The sequence below is a fragment of the Chroicocephalus ridibundus genome, chromosome 20, assembly GCF_963924245.1.
Source record: "Chroicocephalus ridibundus chromosome 20, bChrRid1.1, whole genome shotgun sequence".
In the NCBI taxonomy this organism is placed as follows: Eukaryota; Metazoa; Chordata; class Aves; order Charadriiformes; family Laridae; genus Chroicocephalus; species Chroicocephalus ridibundus.
The window spans coordinates 2,262,280-2,279,824 of record NC_086303.1 but is presented as its reverse complement, the minus strand read 5'-3'; the positions used below and the strand labels follow the sequence as shown (position 1 = coordinate 2,279,824).

At 54.8% G+C, this 17,545-nt stretch overlaps 1 protein-coding gene across 6 annotated transcripts; it reads left to right on the top strand.

The window, feature by feature from the left end:
* The first annotated feature begins 3,984 nt into the window (after positions 1 to 3,984).
* On the top strand, positions 3,985 to 17,419 carry KCNA10 (potassium voltage-gated channel subfamily A member 10). Of its 6 annotated transcripts, XM_063356820.1 has the most exons (4): positions 3,985 to 4,144; positions 6,209 to 6,271; positions 9,687 to 9,722; positions 13,477 to 15,600. In XM_063356820.1, exon 4 carries the CDS (start codon positions 13,551 to 13,553, stop codon positions 15,099 to 15,101), a length of 1,551 nt encoding a protein of 516 aa, XP_063212890.1. In that variant the 5' UTR covers positions 3,985 to 4,144; positions 6,209 to 6,271; positions 9,687 to 9,722; positions 13,477 to 13,550; the 3' UTR covers positions 15,102 to 15,600. The 6 variants fall into 6 exon arrangements, 5 of the variants coding, with proteins under 5 accessions (XP_063212890.1, XP_063212889.1, XP_063212892.1 ...); XR_010073833.1 differs by lacking the exons at positions 6,209 to 6,271; positions 9,687 to 9,722 and adding an exon at positions 17,035 to 17,417 and having other exon boundaries at positions 13,477 to 15,154; XM_063356819.1 differs by lacking the exons at positions 6,209 to 6,271; positions 9,687 to 9,722 and adding an exon at positions 17,035 to 17,419 and having other exon boundaries at positions 13,477 to 15,135.
* The last annotated feature ends 126 nt before the right edge of the window (positions 17,420 to 17,545 follow it).

Sequence of the window (17,545 nt, the reverse complement as noted above, 5' to 3'; positions counted from 1 at the left end):
TATGTCACCTCTTCCCTGGCATTGCCTAATGCTACTGCTGAGAGCTGAATGCAGGTGTGGGGTGCTCAATGCGTCCTGGCAAACCCCTTGAAAGTCTCCCAGGGCCTCCCTGGGACACGGAAGGGCCACAAGTCAAACGGTCCCCAAGGTGTTGGCCTTGTGTCCCGTAGGCATTGCACAAGGAAGAGCGGTGAGGCCAGGACCCACGCCTGAAGCCACACAGCTCCTGTTGAGACAAAAACATGCCTTGGTGGGATGAAGAGACTGGACTACAGCCCACATCTGGGCGGGTAAGAGCTGCCGAGCTCTTTGGTGCCTTTTAATCTTAAAATGTGAATGTTGCTTCTTAAAACAGGTCTTGCCGCTAGGTGGGAAGCTCTTAATGTCAAGGGGAATCCCTCACCCCATGGGTACGTTGCCCGTGGAGCAATGATGGGGACAGATCTGCTCCCACTAAATGAAGCTGCCACTTGGGGGGTTCAGCTCCGGAGCTGAGCTCTTGGGGGTACAACCCCTCTCTTGGGGCTGGTTGCTGAAGAGTTTGGGGTTGTTCGGGGCAGTTGTTACCCTCCACGTGTGAAGATGCGCCACAGCCCTGCTTGCAGCACCGCGTCTCTTCCCCGTGTTTCCTTTAAAGCCAAGGACAGCAAGGCGAGGTAGGGTTTCACGAGGGTGTAGGGTTTCTGAATCTGAGTCTTTCCTGAGACAAACTCTTTCTAATCCTTACCTGCCTGTCAGAGAGGCACAGGCACCGGCCGCGTCCGTAACGACCCAGGATACTCTACTTGCTTGAGGAAGGGCTGGAATTCAGGCTGGCTGATCGGGGCTGCAGGTGAGTGACTGGTTTTCATTTTATTTCCTGGGCTTATAAAAGTCTGTTACAGCATCGATGATATAATGGAAACGTAACTGAGCCCAACGCCCTTGGAAAGTTCCCACCTATCTTAAGCCACTTCTTTTATTTTGCTTTATTATCGCTAAGATGTGGAAGAATCACCTGGTTGCGAAGGTTTCCATTTATCTCCAGCTAAAACGGTGCTTGGCTCATGGTTTTATACCAAGTTGTGCTGATACGGGGTTTTCGGATGCTCTTGGGTTTGTGCCTGAACCCAGACAGATACGCTCTGTGCTTTGAGCATTTACAGCCTTTGTTTCTCTTCCAAGACTTAAATAAAGTAGTTACTCTTGGCTGTGATCTTTTTTAATGGCCTTGAACGCTTTGCAAGTCTTCCATTAGAAAATCATCAGCCGTGGCAACCCGCTTTATTGGAGCGGAGGCAAGAGACGTCGAAGATGTCGAAACACACGCGAGGAAATGTTAGTTGCCTTCAGCCACGGCTCAAATTAAACCGTGAGGACCCGGGGTGAAACGATTCGTCAGTATTTCTGACAGGCTGAAATCTATGGCTGCCAAGTAGTCACTTAAATCCTGAAACAGCGGCGGGAGCATCCGTTCCATCGGGATGAATTAAACGGGGATGCAGAAGCAGCCGACAGCAGAGGCAGGCCGCAATAATAAGAGTTAATGGGTTCTTTTTTGGGTTGGCTCGCTCTCGCCTGGAAATTATAGGGATGTTTTAGCTGATCCCGGGGGAGCGAGCGTGGGAATCCCCACCGCACAAAGCTGCCCAGGGCTGATGCCAGTGACGCAGAGCAGGGAGCGGGGACGGTTAATGGGAAGATCGGGCCAAAACTGCTTCTAGTTCCAGTGGATTCAGTACAGTTTGCATTTAGCGGTGAAGAATAATGTGATTTTCACGGAGTCTGGTTTAGGTCATCTTCCCCGGTCTTGTGGGTTGGCGCAGGAGCGCAGACGGAGCTGGTCCTGGCGCTGGCTCAGTGCTCACTGCGGCTCTCGTGCTAACGAACGCCTCCATCCTCTAAGCACTAATGAAAAAAGCCGGTAGGAAACCAGGCACTGGGGGCGAAAGGTTGGGCGAAAGGACTCGGAAGGGGCCAAAGAGACCTCCCTGGGTTAGTATTGGGTTTGGGTTCAAGCAGGCATCACCCCAGAGCTGCTACATGAGCACCTTCAGGGTTGTTTCGTGTCTGACGTGTGATGAGCTGCCCGGTCTCAGGGGGAGGCAACCCCTGGAGAAATTGTAGAGATTTCCATACAAGCAAAGCCTCGACCCATTAAAGCTTGTTTTTTAATGGGGAAAAAATGATTGTATTGCTGACTCCCGGAGCGATACAATCTGGCTTCCTCAGCTGAGCTCTTCCCTTTGCATCTCCCCCAGCCCCAAAGTGGCTTAAAACTGCGGCTTTTCCAGCCGAGATGGTGTGTCTGTGCCCCTGTGAATGATTCCCCGTTGCATCCCGAGATGAGAGTCAGCTCATGGCACGCAGCTGGGAAAACCACGGCTTTGCCGTGATCACTTAAGTGCCGTCCTGGGCAAGGAGCGGGGACCAGGGCACCCCATCCCAGGGTGGCCCCTCTGGGCTCGGCCGTATCCGTTTTCAAAGGTCACAGGAAGGAGATCGGGGAAAATTGCTCGGAGGCAAAATCAGCTCCAACTTCGCAGGAGGAGCCTGGGGCTGTTGGGGGAAGATGACCCCGAGGGGTGGCTTTTTCCTCTCTCTCAGCTTTGAGATCTCCTTTTCCCCACAGCTCGGGGTGGGGGGGGAAGATTTTCCAGGAATGATTTTTTGATTTTTTCCAGGATGCGAAAAGATGGTTTTTTTAATTCTTTTTTTTTTTTCTTTTTTTATTTCCTTGGGCCTTTTTTTTTTTTTTTGAGCAGCACCTCTGGGAGAGCCCCGACTTTGCTCACCCCGCTGCCGGGATGCCGCGGAAAGGGCTCAGCGAGAGGCTGATCTCGATATTTCGCTTTCCCAGTTCAATGGCGCAGCAGCGTGGAAACCTGCCCCAATTACACAGGCTGGAACGAAGCTTGAGGGAAAGGCTCAGCATCCCAAGCTGCTGGCAGGAGGATTTGGGATGCAGGTGAGGGCTGGGGACGGATTTGGAGGTCAGTCGGGAGTTGCCCTGCCTGGTACTTGCCCTTTGCAGGGTGACGCTCTCATTTTTGCCTTTTCTTGTGAAGTTTTGGAGGGATGGAGGAAGGCAACGCTCTCTGCCGGGCCTGGGGGAAGAAAGGGAAAGGGAAATAGCTGTGGTTTCATCAAATCCTGCCGGCAAAGCGGGCAGGGGCTTGAAATGGCAGCTCGGCTGCCTTTGCTGAAGGCAGTGGGTGATGCTCAGAGCCCTGACGGCCCTTTGGACCAACCGAGGGGTTATGGCCGCATCCAGCAACCTCCGCTCAGCACCTGGCTGGGGCTGCCCTCGGCCGTGTCCAGGGTACGGCCAGGACCCAAAGTTGTACAGGCAAAGTGTGACACCCCACCCCAGCCCCGGCAGAGGTTCGGGGAGGATCGGGCACCCCTGGCCACAGCCATGTAAAAACAGGATGGAAAAAGCCCCCAGAGGTGCCATTCCTGCCCCTGAAGCTTTGGCAGTTTGGGAGCTCCCCTCTGCGGATAACGGCAACTAAGCTCCCAGAAATGAAGGATTTTCCCGGGATGAAGACAGGCCCAGATGTTGACAGCAGCTGAGGAAGTGCCTGGCCAAGGGGACTCCTGGTCAGAGGAGGCCTGGACGCCTCCACCCGGCTGGAACCTCAGCGTGCAGCCGTGCCGGTGGGAGCGACGGAGGGTCCCGAGCCTCTGCCTTCTCCTTCCTTTCTTTCAAGTGGGTGCAAATGAACCTGGGCTCCCTGTGAAATCGTCACCGTCCCGGCTGAACGTGGCAGAGCATCCCAGAGAGCAGCCCTGGACAAAGACGACCACATTTGAGCATCCCTTCTTCTTCCTCCGCTCCCTCCTCACCCTCGCTTGGGAAGCAAAGGCCGGTGCACGTGTTCGCGGACACGAAGGTGGTGCGTTGGGATCCTGGCTGCTGCTGCTGGTGGTGGGCAGGACCCAGCGAGGGAGCCAAAAAAAAAACCCCATTTCAGGCACAAGGAGAATGAGGGCAAGGAGTCCCACCGGGCTCACGTGGGTACCGGCATCACCTTTCTGCCCGGCGCGGCAGAGGTACGAGCATCCCGGCGCTGCCGTGGCCATGCGCCCGCGAGAGGCAAAGGGGCAGCAGCGCCGGGCAGCCCCCGGCCAGCCGAGCTGAAGGAGGAGGAAGAGGATGGAGGTAAGAGGAACGGGATCCCCACGCGCTGGGGGAGGATGAGGACGATGCAAAAGCCGGGTTTGTTGCTCCCTTCTTCTTCGCAGTGGTGGGGGGGGCGGGGGAAAAGGAGAGGAGGGTTTGGGGCAGTTGGGTGCTGCATTATGGTTTCGTTGGGTATTTTTGGGGTGGTGGTGACCAGGGGAGAAGTTTAGTTTGTCCTTGGAGGAAAAGGCAGGGTGACGCGCTCCTGATCGCCGGGTGCGTGCTGGGGGTAGCCCCGGTTTTGCCGGCAGCCGGAGGGTCCCACTGGCATCATCTCAATCGCTTTAAGTGTTAATTATTTTTTTGCTGCCGGGTCCAAATTATGTCCTCGCCTGGATGGGACCGTGGGGTCACGGGCTGCTGTTGATGTGCCGGGGAGAGCTGCCCCGACCTCTGCAGCGGCTCCGGCTCAGCACACGATGCCACAAGCCCCAGGTGACACCGGGGCCCCCAAACCCTGCCGCTGGCTTCTTAGCTGCTGCTGCTGCAAAAATCGGGATCGATGCAGGTACCCATCTGACCCGATTAGCAGCTTCCTATTGCTTTCCATTTATACTATACATCCATTTTTGGCTCTCGCCGACAACCTCCCAGCAGGGTTTGCTGCCTGTGCGGATTTTAGGGGTTGGGGGGGGGGGCCGGGACGCAAAGTCATTTCTTTGTCCCTAGGAGCAGGCTGAGGTTACAGCGCTGAGCCCTGGACGCTAGGTCAGGGCGGGGGGCGGGGGGGGGGCTCTGCCTCTATCCCAGCACTTTCGGACAGACCGGGGAAGTTTCCCATCGATTTGGGATCGAATTGTCTTTATCGCGTTTCAGCCGCGGTAAGCAGGGAGGGCGAGAGCGGGGAGGGCGGCTGCCTCCCCCGGCCCCATCCAGGCGCCCTGACAGAGCCGGGATGCTGGAGGGGAAAGGGGTCACTCCGTGCACCCGCGATTTCTGGCACTGTACAAGCGCTTTGAGTCCGTCCGTCCGTCCATCCCCCAGCCGCTTCCTAAAGCGCGTCCCTCGAACCCTTTGCAGCGGCAATTTCTTCGCGGAGGGCAGATCGCCGGCCTCCAAAATGCCCATTCAGCATCGCCCAAAGCCACCACACCACCCTTAGAGGCAAAAACCTATTTAAATCTTTCCCTGAATCAGGTTAAAAACCCGATTCCGAGCACGGGGAAGATGAGGAGGGCTCAGCTGCAGCCTGGCCCGGACCCAGGCTATCACTAGCCCCCCTTGGGCAAGCAGCCTGCATCGCTGCAGAGCTCATTTCACCCCATCTGGCTTTTCCTGCTACCTGCGTCGTTCTGCGGCAGCTTTTATGGGGCACCCGGCGCGGGACCAGGTCGGTTTCCCCCTCGCAGGGACTCGCCCTCGCTTCTTATTAAATTACGTCCTGACCCGGTTAATCCGTAGCTGATTAATTTTGGACTGTGTGGCTGGGTATCAGAGAGGTTTCATCCGTCTCATGGCGTGTACTGTATGTACTGGGCTCTCTGTTAATCTGATTTTTATTTTTTTGATTATTTTTTTTTTAATGTAAAAAAAAAAATATGGGTGGAAAAAGGAGAATTGAGGTATGCAAACTGGGGGAGGGATTAAAGGGCTCCGGCTGGGAATGCCTCTCTGCCCGCTGTGGGGGTCAACAGCGGGGGACCCCTCTGTCCCAGCACCAGGAATCCCGCTTGGGATCTTCCTCCTGGGCATCTTTTCCCGCAGGGCTCCTGCTTGGCTGTATAGGAGATCGCCAGCTCCGGGGAAACTGAGGCACGGAGATGGAAGGAGCCCATAGGAGTCGGTGGCCACTGGTTCAGGCTGATCATCCTGTGCGATTTGTGGCTTTAAATGGTGGGGGTCATCCTAACCCCCCCCCCATCCTTGCCTAGGACATGCTTTAACCTCTCCATTTAAGAGCAAAGGTCTCACATAGGGGTCTCGGATGGGGCTGCTCCTGAGCTCTGGGCTCCTTTGGTGCCGTGGGGCAGCAGAAACCCGGGGCTCGGTCTGAGCCACTGGGTTATTTCCGCATATTTTGGTCCGTTTTCCATTTCTCTGCAGTTCCTGCACGGAGGACTTGAAAGCGGAGGCAGCTTTTGCCAGACCCTTGTCATCCCTTCGAAGGTTTGAATTATTCTTTCCTAGTGGTGGTTTTTTTTTTTTTTTTTTTTTTTTTTTTTTTTTTTTGTCATCCATAAACTTGCCAGCGTCTCCCCTCCTGCTTATTCCCTCACAGGAAAATTCTCTCCCGAGGAGGCAGATGAGCCACAAACTTTTGCGGGATCTTTCCCGGCAGCAAACCCAGGGGATGCTCGGTTTTGGTTTTGTTGGTTTTGGTTTTGGTTTTGGTTTTTTCCCCAGGGATGGTTCCTGCCCCATTCCCGGCAGCGGCAGATGCCCCGTCCAACTCAATAAAGCCTCCAAAGGATGCTCCGTGCCTGAATCGGAGCTCAAATACTCCATTAATTACCGCCGTCCCTCGTTTCGTTACCCTCAGTGCCGGGGCACCGGGGTCGCTCCATAAAAACAGCCCTAAACTGAAGGTTTTGAAGGGTTTGGGTGGTGCTTTCGCATATTGCGACCCTTGTGTGTCCCCCAAAATCCAACCCTCCCTGACTCTGGCGGGGGAGGAAGGCGGGGGGGGGGGGGGGCGTTGCTAATATAAAGGCACTTCACGCCGTGCTGGGAAATAAAAATTCACCCCAACGTTTCGAACAGTTGGCCGTGGAGCCAAGCCAGCTCCCTGCCAGAGCCGCGGAGCTGAAATAGTAGCGCCCACCCCCAGCTAATTAGTTCTGCGAAGAAAGAGGGGAAATTAGCAGGGGGCTCATTCCAGCGGTGAATCGCTCTGCGGGCTGAAGGCTGGCGCAGAGTCGCGAGTCTCCGCCGGCATCGTTTTCGCCGGAGAATTAGGGGAAAACCAAATTAAGCGGCCGTCGCCTCGTCGCGCGCGGGAGGGGCGACAGGGGGGGGACGGGACCTGCGGGGACCTTCTCCTCCTCCTTCCCATCACACCATCGCAGGTGTGATGAGCTGGTCAGTCCTCTGCCCCTTTCCCCACAGGGAAACGCAAGCTCCGCGGGCAAAGCAGGAATTCAGGGACGTGCTTCAAAAACAAAACAAAACAAAAACGGACGAAAAAACCCTTATACCGACTAATCTCTCTGTGCAGCGGGACACGCTGCAGGGTGGGTTTATCTCCCCTCCCGCGGCCGGGCTGTGCGTGCGGAGCTGCTGGGCAGAGATCCCCTACCAGCGCTTGCTGGATCCCCTCCAGCCCGGATGCGGGACACCCTCCGGGGTCAAATTTGTCCGTGGGATAAATCCCGGCAGAGCCGGCGATGCCAGGAGCGCGGAGGAGAGGATTAGAGGGAGAGGAGTGCAGGAGGAGGACAGGGTGCCTGGGGCCAGCCCCGTTTTGGGGGGGGTGGGGGTGGTATTTAAATCCTTAGGGCCAAAAGGGTGTTTGAAGTCACCTTGGTGGAACACGAAGGCAGAACTGTCCCCAGGGTGCCCGGGGTGCAGCTGAATTCTCCGGAGGTGACTGAGTTGTGTAACCATCCCGCTTCTCGGAGGCAATGACGGTACCCAGGGCGTCTCCCCCCACCCCCGCCCCGGACCCGTCTCCCCTGGCCCAACACCCTGCTTGGGTTTCGGGGATTTTCCTCTTAACAAGCGGGTTTTTGCTAGCGCTGACTTCTCAGCCCCAGCACCCATCAGCTCCCGCGGGTGGTTTTCAGCCTCCAGGTTTCCCCCTGCTCGTTGCTCAGCGGCAGGACGTGACCCTGGTTTGTGCCAGGGAGATTTTGGGGGGGGGGGGGAAAAAAAACCCATCACCATGTAGCCGAAGCCTTCCTGAAGCTGGGTTTGGAGGCGAGACGGGCACAGGCTGGGGCTGAATTAAGGTGCCGGGAATATGGATTTAATGCCTTTTTGTTAGCAGATCTCCAGCTGCCTCCCCGGGGTGGGTAAATACAAGCACCGGAGTCTATAGGGGTGCAGAAGGCGAGTTATTAAATGATAACCCAACCCTGAAGGACCTCATCAAAGGTCTGGATAACATTGTGTCCCGTTTCCATCGCGGATGGACGGAGATGAGTATAAGATGCTCCAAGCCAGCGAGTCCCGGGCTCCCCTCCGGGACGGGGAGGTTTAATGGGCTCATTAACATCACGGGGAAAGGGGGAGAGAAATAGCTCAGAGGACAGAAAAGGATGCTGGAGGGAGGGAAATCAAGGTGACCGGGTCCCTCAAGAGCAAAGGAGCGTCACTGTGGAGGAATCCAGGATGAAGCACGCGGGTAGAAATGTGCCACCCCCTCCTCTGCCTTCCCCAAACGCGGAGGCCTGGGAGGAGATGGGGGAGGAAGAGGAGGAGGAGGGTGGGGAGCTCACCTGGGTGAAGGTGGAGGTGGGACCTATGCGAGGCCACCCGACAGGGATGAAACCACCCTGGAGCATCCACGGTGAGGATACCCTTGAGTGTAGCAAGCTCTGGAAAGGACAGAGAGAAAAAACGGGGAAAGAAAAAAAAAATATATAAAAATATATAAATCCCAGTTATTTCAGTGAATCGTACCGACCTGGCTTGTCCCATCCACTCGGGGCATTTATTTATTTATTACCGGAGGTTATAAGCCCGGCGGCGCTGGGGCCCGAGCCAGAGGCCGGCTGGTAGCCAGGCGTGAAGAAAGGGCACGTCCCCTCTCTCCCTCGTCCCCCGCCGATGCCTTCCGCGGGGCGATGCCGGCCGTACCTGCCGCTGCAACCCATCCCGGCCACCCCGAGGGGGGACGGAGATGTCCCACATGGTGGTGGCGCAGTGGCTGTCCCCTCCTGGAAAGGAGCCCGCTGTACCCACGGCCACCGGCGACAGGTAGGTGGGCAACGGGGGATGCTCCAACCCTTGGGCTTTCCCCTCCCCTTCTCTCTTTAATATAATTATTAACTAATGATAATAAAAAGAGCCCTATCGCCTGCTGTAAATCTCTCTCCCGGTGCCAGCGGCGTGCAGGTCCCCGTCCCCCCTCTCCGCCTCCCTCCCGGGGGCCAGCTCAGACCTCGCCACGTCACGGACAACACTTGTCCCCGCAGGACCATCCGGAGCATTATTGGGGATTAAAGGTGGCATCCGCCAGAAGGGCACGTCCTCCCCCGTCTCGCTCGCCGACGAGCGGGTGGGGGCAGGAGGTGGGTGGCCGGGATCCTCCCCACCCCCGGCCTCCCCGGGTGAGCGGGGTCCCCTGCACCCCACCGCCCCCTTTTCCCCATGGACCCTCGGCTCTTTTTAGGGTTCCCAGGGCGATGGCGGGGCCAAGGCTCTGACCGGCGCCGCGTCCTGCCGCCATGCCCGCCAAAGCCCGTCCCCGGCGCGTTGGGCTGCCAATTATACAGTGAACCAAATAGAGACGAGCCTTTTAAATGACATTGCCTGCCTTATCCCAAAGGGACCTTTCAAGGGTATGGCTGGACTTTTTTTTTTTTTTTTTTTTTTTTCCCCTCTACACATCCCTATGTGCGTTTAATAACGCTCTTCCCAGATGCGGAGAGCGTTGGCACTTCCATGTCCCGTGCGGGTAAGTCCCTATAGGTGACGGCGTTGGGCGGGGGGGGTTGGTTACAGGAGGAATCGCCTCCTTTCTCAGCCCAGCACCGGGGTGGTGGGGAGGGGATGGGGGCGGAGAGAGGCTCAGCATCTCCAATTTTCTGCAAAAAAAAAAAAACCAAACAAACCCTTGGAAATGGCTGTTATTCACCCAGGAGTGCGAGGGGTGGCTGGGGACGGAAGGATGACGGGTGGGAAGCAGAAGGGAACGGCAGACGGGGTGGGAGGGGGGGGTGTTTCGATGGTTGCAGAGGGGCTGGTGGGAACCACGGCCCCGATTTACTGGGATGCGATGGGCAAAACACAAACTCCCTCCCTCAAAATGACCTTTCTCTTTCGCCGTCTCTCTCCCTCGCTTGATTTTTTTATTATTTATTATTATTTATTTATTTATTTTTCCCGGCCAGGGATTTCAGCTGAAGGGTATTAGTTAATCAGATTCTGAGAAGCAGATGTTAGGTGATTTAGGGGAAAAAAAAAAAGGGGGGGGGGGGCAGGCAACTTTCTAGTTCAAGCCTCCGCTGGAGCCCAGAGCGAGCGTTGCAAAGCTTTGGGAGGATGTTTCGTGGCTTCGGGCAGCGCCGTTAATTTTCGCTCTAAATTAAAACCAAGACAGATAGGGTGGTCTGGGGGCTTGGGGCCCGGTGGGGCACCCGTCTCCGCTGATGGGGACAGGGAAACGTCGGCACGTTTTGGGGCTTTGAAGGCAAGAAAAGGAAAGTTGGAGCCCTGCATCCCTTGGGCGGCTGCCCCGAGGGCTTGAAATGGGGCTAAAAAGCACTTTTCCGCCTCCCAACGGGGGGAGGATGAGCGCAACTTGCCACTCTCAACCGCGACCACGGCGTGCCAATTGCCCCTTCGCAGCTCCGTGCCCGGCTTCCCGCATGAGGGATGATGCTGGGGGGACTCAGCTCCATGTGCACGGAGGGTCCAGAGCAAAGCCAGATTTCAGGATATCATGACTTCTTCTCTGACCAAAACTCTCGGGTTGAAGCCGTCCCACCAAGCAAGGCATGGGGAATATTCTTGCCCGTGGTGCCGGCAGGTATTAAGAGTTAAGCACGCTTAATGCTTAAAATACCAAGATCATCTCACGGCGCCCACTTAGGATGCAATTTCATGGTCAGCTTTAGCTGCTCGAACTTTTCTCCGCTGTCCCGAGGGGCTCCCGGGCCCGTGGTCCCCTCGGGGCTCTCCCGCCGGGATGGAGGAACGGTGGGACGCGTGGTGGGGCAATTCGATTCACCCACCCCGCTCTCAATCCCTCTCAAGCTCGATCTTCCCCCCTCCAAGCGAAACAACCCCGCTCGCCTGATTCAAACTCATTTGCTGCAGGTTTTTTTTCCCGACTTAAAAAAAAAAATCACCTTTGGGGGTTTATATTAAGAAACAAATGAGACTGCACAAGAGGGGAAAGATCCGCGCTGCTTTTCCCGTTTTCTTTAATGCTTGTTTTTCCCTCGAAAGATTGAAAAGAGCTTTGTTGGGGCTGGGCTGATCTCATTATCCCTTTGCCTGGCTCCTGATGCTACCTGGGCACCGAAGCAGGGGTTATCTGCAGCCCTCCGTTGCCGTCACCCCGCAGAGGTTGTGTTGCACTTTCTCCGCCCGCCCATGCATGGGGGATGTAGTTCCGACGCTACACCTCACCCTGCCCACGACAGCTTTTCAACTGAGCCGCCAAAAAGCCAAGGCTGAGCTGAATCTGGCCCCACGGAGAGCCACCGTGCCCTGGGCATGGCCAAGTAGGACACGTGTCCACCACTGGGGCTGGAGGTCTCGGCTTTGGAGTCATTGGGGCTCCTCAGCTTCGCAGCCGGTTGCTTTGGAGGGGGCAAAACTGTGCTGCTGCTTCCTCCAGGCATCATTTCTGCCACATTTCCCCAAATATTACATGGGAAAAATGGCACAAAACCAGCCAGAAGCAGCTTTCTAGAGACGGATGCCTACAACCAACCATGCTCCGTGGCTTTTTTTTAAGCAAAGAAACAAGATCTTTAAGTAGCTTGTGATAAATTGTGGGATTTGCCCCCAAATCCAGAGTCTTGTGACACTGCTGAGGTTGAGCCCTCGTCTGGGATATGGATGCTGGTCCTGGATGAAGGTTTGGGCTTGGGGTTGTAATGCTGAGAGCAGAAGAGGGAGGGATTGTAGCAAGCCGGGATGTTCACATCTACTGCAACGGATTTGGGGTTCCTCCTCGTCCTTCCCAACTTCACCAGCGGTGCATCAGCGCGGATGGCTTAGTCTGCCACCGGGGAACGGGGAAGGCAAAACTTTAGGAAAAACAGAGCAAATGGCTTCGGTTAAATAGGGAGGTTGAGGTGCAGCCGGGTCCCCGTGGACAGGATGGGTCCCATCCCAGCACCTGGTTGCAGGAAGCAAAGCCTGTGGTGGAGAGCATCCCCACAGCACAACCGGCACCGACGCTGCTCCGCGTGGATGCGGCCTAAATTGCGTTGCTATTCTTGGCAGTCGAGGGCATTTGGGTTTTTTTTTTCACTCCCTCTCTCTGAACTTCGCTGGGTAAGAAAGCCAGCGTGCCCTTGGTGGTTAGCGGTCACACGGAGCAGCTCTGCGTATCCTTCTGTGGTTTCTCGTGTCCGGAAAATATATCTGTGGGGGAAAGAGCTGGAGGGGAAATAAATCAGGGGGTCGAATTTGCTTGGAAAGCACATACTGGGGCAAATCTCCCTAGAACCATTCCCTGTTAACCTCTAATTTCTATTCGTGCTTCTCCCTGAGGCAGGACAGGTAATTTCCCAGCTCCATAACTTGGCCTGGTCCCTGGGCTCCTCTTTGCCTTTGCCTTTGAGCTCGGTAGAACAGCAGCGGCGTGTGGGGGAGATGTGCACCCAGGAGCGTTTTGGGGACAAGGTGTCTGTTGTTGAGCACCTGATAAAGCTGGTCTGGGAAAAAAATCCACCCCATGGCCTGACAGGTGCTCTCCAGCCTCTCCAAGTCACCTGAGTGCTTAGTCCTCGTCTTCTTCCTGGGGCTGGGAATATCAGGTCTACCATGCAGGAGGCCTAGGAGAGCTCTGGAGGACATCACCTCACCCACTGCCCACCCCAAAGTCTGGATCAAGACAAGGGCTCCCAGTTTGCACCCCTCTTCACGCAAAGCAAAGGGGTTCTCCAAGGCTGATGGTCATGTCCTTCTCCTCCTCTTCTGCTTTCCTCATGGACTGCACTTCCCAAATCCTAGTGTGACCCCCAGTTTGGGAATTGCTTTCCCAATGCTGGTTGACCCAGCTGCAATGTGCCGAGGACCTCCTGAGGTTTGACCCAATGCCTTTCCCAGCTGGAGCAAGGGCTGCTGCTAACCAGGACACCCATGTTTAGTACCTCCAAATCCTGCTCCAAACTCTGGACCCGTACCTGGAAATATCCGAAATGACCGCTTGCTCTGCAGGGCTGAGAAAAGCTGGATGGGACACCTGGGTTCAGCCCCATCCTCTGCTTCTGCCTGACCTTTTATCCTTGGGTGCTGCGAATGGTATTGGGAGGTTTAACGACTGTAATGAAACCATGCCAAAAGGGCTTGCAGGATCCAGAGATGAATGACTTTCTGGAAGTATAAGGCTTTTGCCAGTCAATGAAATTAATGTTTCCATTAGAAAAAACACACGGTTTTCTGACCTCAGATTTCTTTTATTTTTTTCAGTCGAGCCAAGCGATACGCATGCACAATTCAGCTCTGTCTCCCTCTCCGTTCACTTGCAGATCCTCATAGCGTGGGAAAGACGCAAGCTGCCGGCATCCGACCTGGGGATTTATGCTGTTAATCTGATTAGTGTATGATGGACGTGTCCAGTTGGAAGGAGATGGAGGTGGCACTAGTCAGTTTTGACAACGCTGATCAGATCGTGGAGGATCCCTGTTATTCAAACGACCTCAGCCCCGCCGGCCAGTCGCGGAAAGGCCATCCCAGCTGCGCCAACCTCCTCTCCAACTTGAGAATCCTCATCAACAGCGAAAACGCCAACAATGAGACCATTTTCTCCAGGTTCTCTGCCGAGTTCAGCGAGCACCTGGTGGGGGAGAGGGTGGGCATGGATGAGGGGGATCAACGAGTCATCATCAACATCGCTGGGCTGAGGTTTGAGACGCGGCTCAAGACCCTCAACCAGTTCCCCGAGACCTTGCTTGGGGACCCGGAAAAGAGGATGCGTTACTTCGACTCCATGAGGAATGAATATTTCTTTGATAGGAACAGGCCCAGTTTTGATGGGATCCTGTACTACTACCAGTCTGGTGGGAAAATACGGCGTCCAGCCAACGTCCCCATCGACGTCTTTGCTGATGAAATCACCTTCTATGAGCTGGGTGATGAAGCCATGGACCAGTTCAGGGAGGATGAAGGGTTCATTAAGGACCCTGAGACCCTCTTGCCAACCAATGACTTTCATAGGCAATTCTGGCTGCTCTTCGAGTACCCCGAAAGCTCCAGTGCGGCCAGGGGTGTAGCTTTGGTCTCCGTCCTGGTCATTGTCATCTCCATCATCATCTTCTGCATGGAGACTTTGCCGGAGTTCAGGGAGGAAAGGGAGTTTAAGTCCACCCAGGAGCTTTCTAAGAATCTGACAGAAACCTTGCTGGCCCACAGCACCTTCACAGACCCTTTCTTCGTCATAGAGACTGCCTGCATCATCTGGTTCTCCTTCGAGCTGTTCGTCCGGTTCATCGTGTGCCCCAGCAAGACCGAGTTCTTCAGGAACATCATGAACATTATCGACATTGTGTCCATCATTCCCTACTTCGTGACGCTCACCACCGAGCTGATCCAGCAGAGCGAACTCAACGGGCAGCAGAACATGTCCTTGGCCATCCTGCGGATCATCCGGCTGGTCAGGGTCTTCCGCATCTTCAAGCTCTCCCGGCACTCCAAGGGGCTACAGATCCTGGGGCAGACCCTCAAGGCCAGCATGCGGGAGCTGGGCTTGCTTATCTTCTTCCTCTTCATTGGTGTCATCCTCTTCTCCAGTGCCGTCTACTTCGCAGAAGTGGATGAGCCGCAGTCCCATTTCTCCAGCATCCCCGATGGCTTCTGGTGGGCCGTGGTCACAATGACAACCGTTGGCTATGGAGACATGTGTCCCACCACCTTGGGTGGGAAGATCGTGGGGACTCTGTGCGCCATTGCAGGGGTATTGACCATTGCGCTGCCCGTCCCCGTCATCGTCTCGAACTTCAACTATTTCTACCACAGGGAGACGGAGAACGAAGAGAAGCAAATTCTGCCCGGGGAGGTGGAGCGGATACTCACCAGTGTGGTGACGGGAACCGGCAGCATGGAGTCGCTCAATAAGACCAATGGGGGTTACCCTCGAGACAAGGCCAAAAAATGATGGTCGAGGCCATGACGGGACTAGGCCCTGTCAGGTGGGATTGGCTGGAAAAGGTACAAAACATCTGCACGTTATGACTTTTTTTTTTTTAAACCAAATGTGCTGCTGCTTTTTTTGGTTTTGTTGTTTTGTTTTTTTTTTCTAGACATTTTTCAATCTCTGGTTTCCTGTGGCTATTCAAATAAATACCATCTTTCTTATCTCTCTTCCCTGCCCATCAGTCTGTTTTTTATTATTTGATGCTCAGCTGCTTGACATTTCGCTTCTCTGTCCGTGGCGTCAGAGCGGAGTTTCCCATACACAGAGATTTCCCCCATTTTCCGGAGGGGGGAAAAAAAGGGCAAAATGACATGAAAGGCTTTTGCTCGGTGGCACCCAGCTGTCCAGGGATGAAGGTGAGTCCAGCTCCCCGCTTTTCTTAATCCATTTTAAATAGTTCCTCCCCACCCACCACCGCTCAGGATCTGGGGTTCTGCCCAATTCCCAGACCTGGGGATTGCTCTGGCTGAAAAATAAGCTGGGGGGGGGGGTAAAAAAAAAAAGCGGGGGGGGGGGGAATAATTAAAATGTATATTTTCAGCTGATTGAGTTCTCCTTGGCTGCCTGCCTGATTAATTGGCACAGCAGGGTGGGCAGTGACGGATGGGACCAAGCCACTGGGTGGGGGGCTAAGAAGGAGAAGGATGGTGACCGGTCACGGTGGAACGGCCACCAAGGAAGGTCCAGGGCACCTTGGCTCCACACCCACCGGGATTTCTGATGGAAAACTGAGCTCTGAGAGAGGGACGGGGAGTTCTCCGGCAACAAATGCTCGACTCAGGGGTTATCTGGTGTGCAAATGCCTTCGGGGACGAGCCACCGTGACCTTGTAGCTTTTATTGTCACTTACGTTGCTGCAAATGGGGCACAGATTAATGAGGGCTGGCGTTTCCCCGACAGCTCGGTTGGAAAAAAAAAAGGCACTTCTGGTTTTTCTAAACCATGCAAATTTCCATCGGCACTTCTGATGGGAGAAACCAGCAACAGATCATTTTGCCGTTCTCTCGAATGCCAGCAGGTTTTCTTGCGACAAAAACATTTTGTTCCAACTTCACTGCTTCACTTGGCTTTTTTTTTTTTTCTGATGTTTCTGCCTACATTAAAATCACAGTTTCTCATGCAGCGTCTACACATCCGCTTTTATAGCCCACATCTGTTATACTTGATGTCTCATCTCCTAAAGGTTCGACACGATCATTACACAATGTGCCAGCATCTCTGGTCTGCAATTTCATTCAGAAAGGAGCCGTGAAAGATGGATTTTATTTATTTTTTATTCCCGGTCTGATGGAAAATGTGAGTTTGGGCATGCTGGGATTTTTTCCCAGTGGCAGAAATCCTGCCTCCTGCCAGCTCTGCTGCAGAGCTTGTGCTGGCTCTGGTCTGGGGGGGTGTGAGTGTGTTATTTTGGGGTTTTGGGGTCTTTTTGTGGACTGTCTTTCTGCAATGAGGTCTTTCGCACCCCAGGGGGATGGATTTGGGACATGACCAGCATAATTCCTTCAGGACAGGTTTTTCCCTCTGGGACAAATGCCCCTTTTCACCTGCTCGCCGTGGTTTTTTCCCATCCCTGCACCACCACCTTCTTCACCCCATCCCTTGTAACCCCCCGGATCACCATCCCCCAGATCGGGGGGAGGAGCCGTGAGGGCTTTTTAAATGTCCTTCCCACCCTCTTCAAGTTCTCACCGTCTGCGGGGCTGGCTGGAGGAGGCAGAGCTGGGCACAGCTGGAGAGCAGCACCCTGAGGCACCCCCAGCTCCTCCCCGTTCACCCCTCAAGTCTCTCCAGCAGCTCTGCCGCGTCACTATTTTCATTTCACAGCCGGTTCTTTCTCCTTTTCCTCTCGAAAGCTTGACCTTTTTACGTTCTTTTATTTATTTTTTTTTTTTAGCGCTCCCCTCCCCAGACTTCACTCCCAGCCTGTCAAAGCTGAAGCCCTTTCGGTGTTTATTGCTTGGGAAGGCACCACGAGAAGCCCTGGTGAAGGTTTGGGTTGGGAAATATTCAACCTGCTCGCTACGAGCACGTCTTCTTTGCTCCTGCTCCCTTAGCAACCAGGGACTGAAACGGTGCTGGGACGGACGGACGGATGGACGGACGGATGGACGGACGGATGGATGGATGGATGGATGGATGGATGGATGGATGGACGGACGGATGAGTGGAAAGATGAACAACCTGATTCTTATTCAACTTGTAAACTTCATTCTCCAATAAAAGAATAGATGCTTCAAAGCCTGGCATGCGGAAAATACCGTTTATTTGGACTCAACTTTTTATTCTTGGCTTTGTGCGGCTCCACGGGGGCTGGTCCCCAGCTGGGAATGGTGCGTGGGAGTCGAGACGTGGGACATTATAGACCTGAAGGCTCCAGATCTGGGGGCTGAGGAGAAACTCCGCAG

What these genes read in the sequence shown, in the direction of transcription:
- KCNA10 (XM_063356819.1), top strand. Translation starts at nt 13,551, where the DNA reads ATGATGGACGTGTCCAGTTGGAAGGAGATGGAGGTGGCACTAGTCAGT.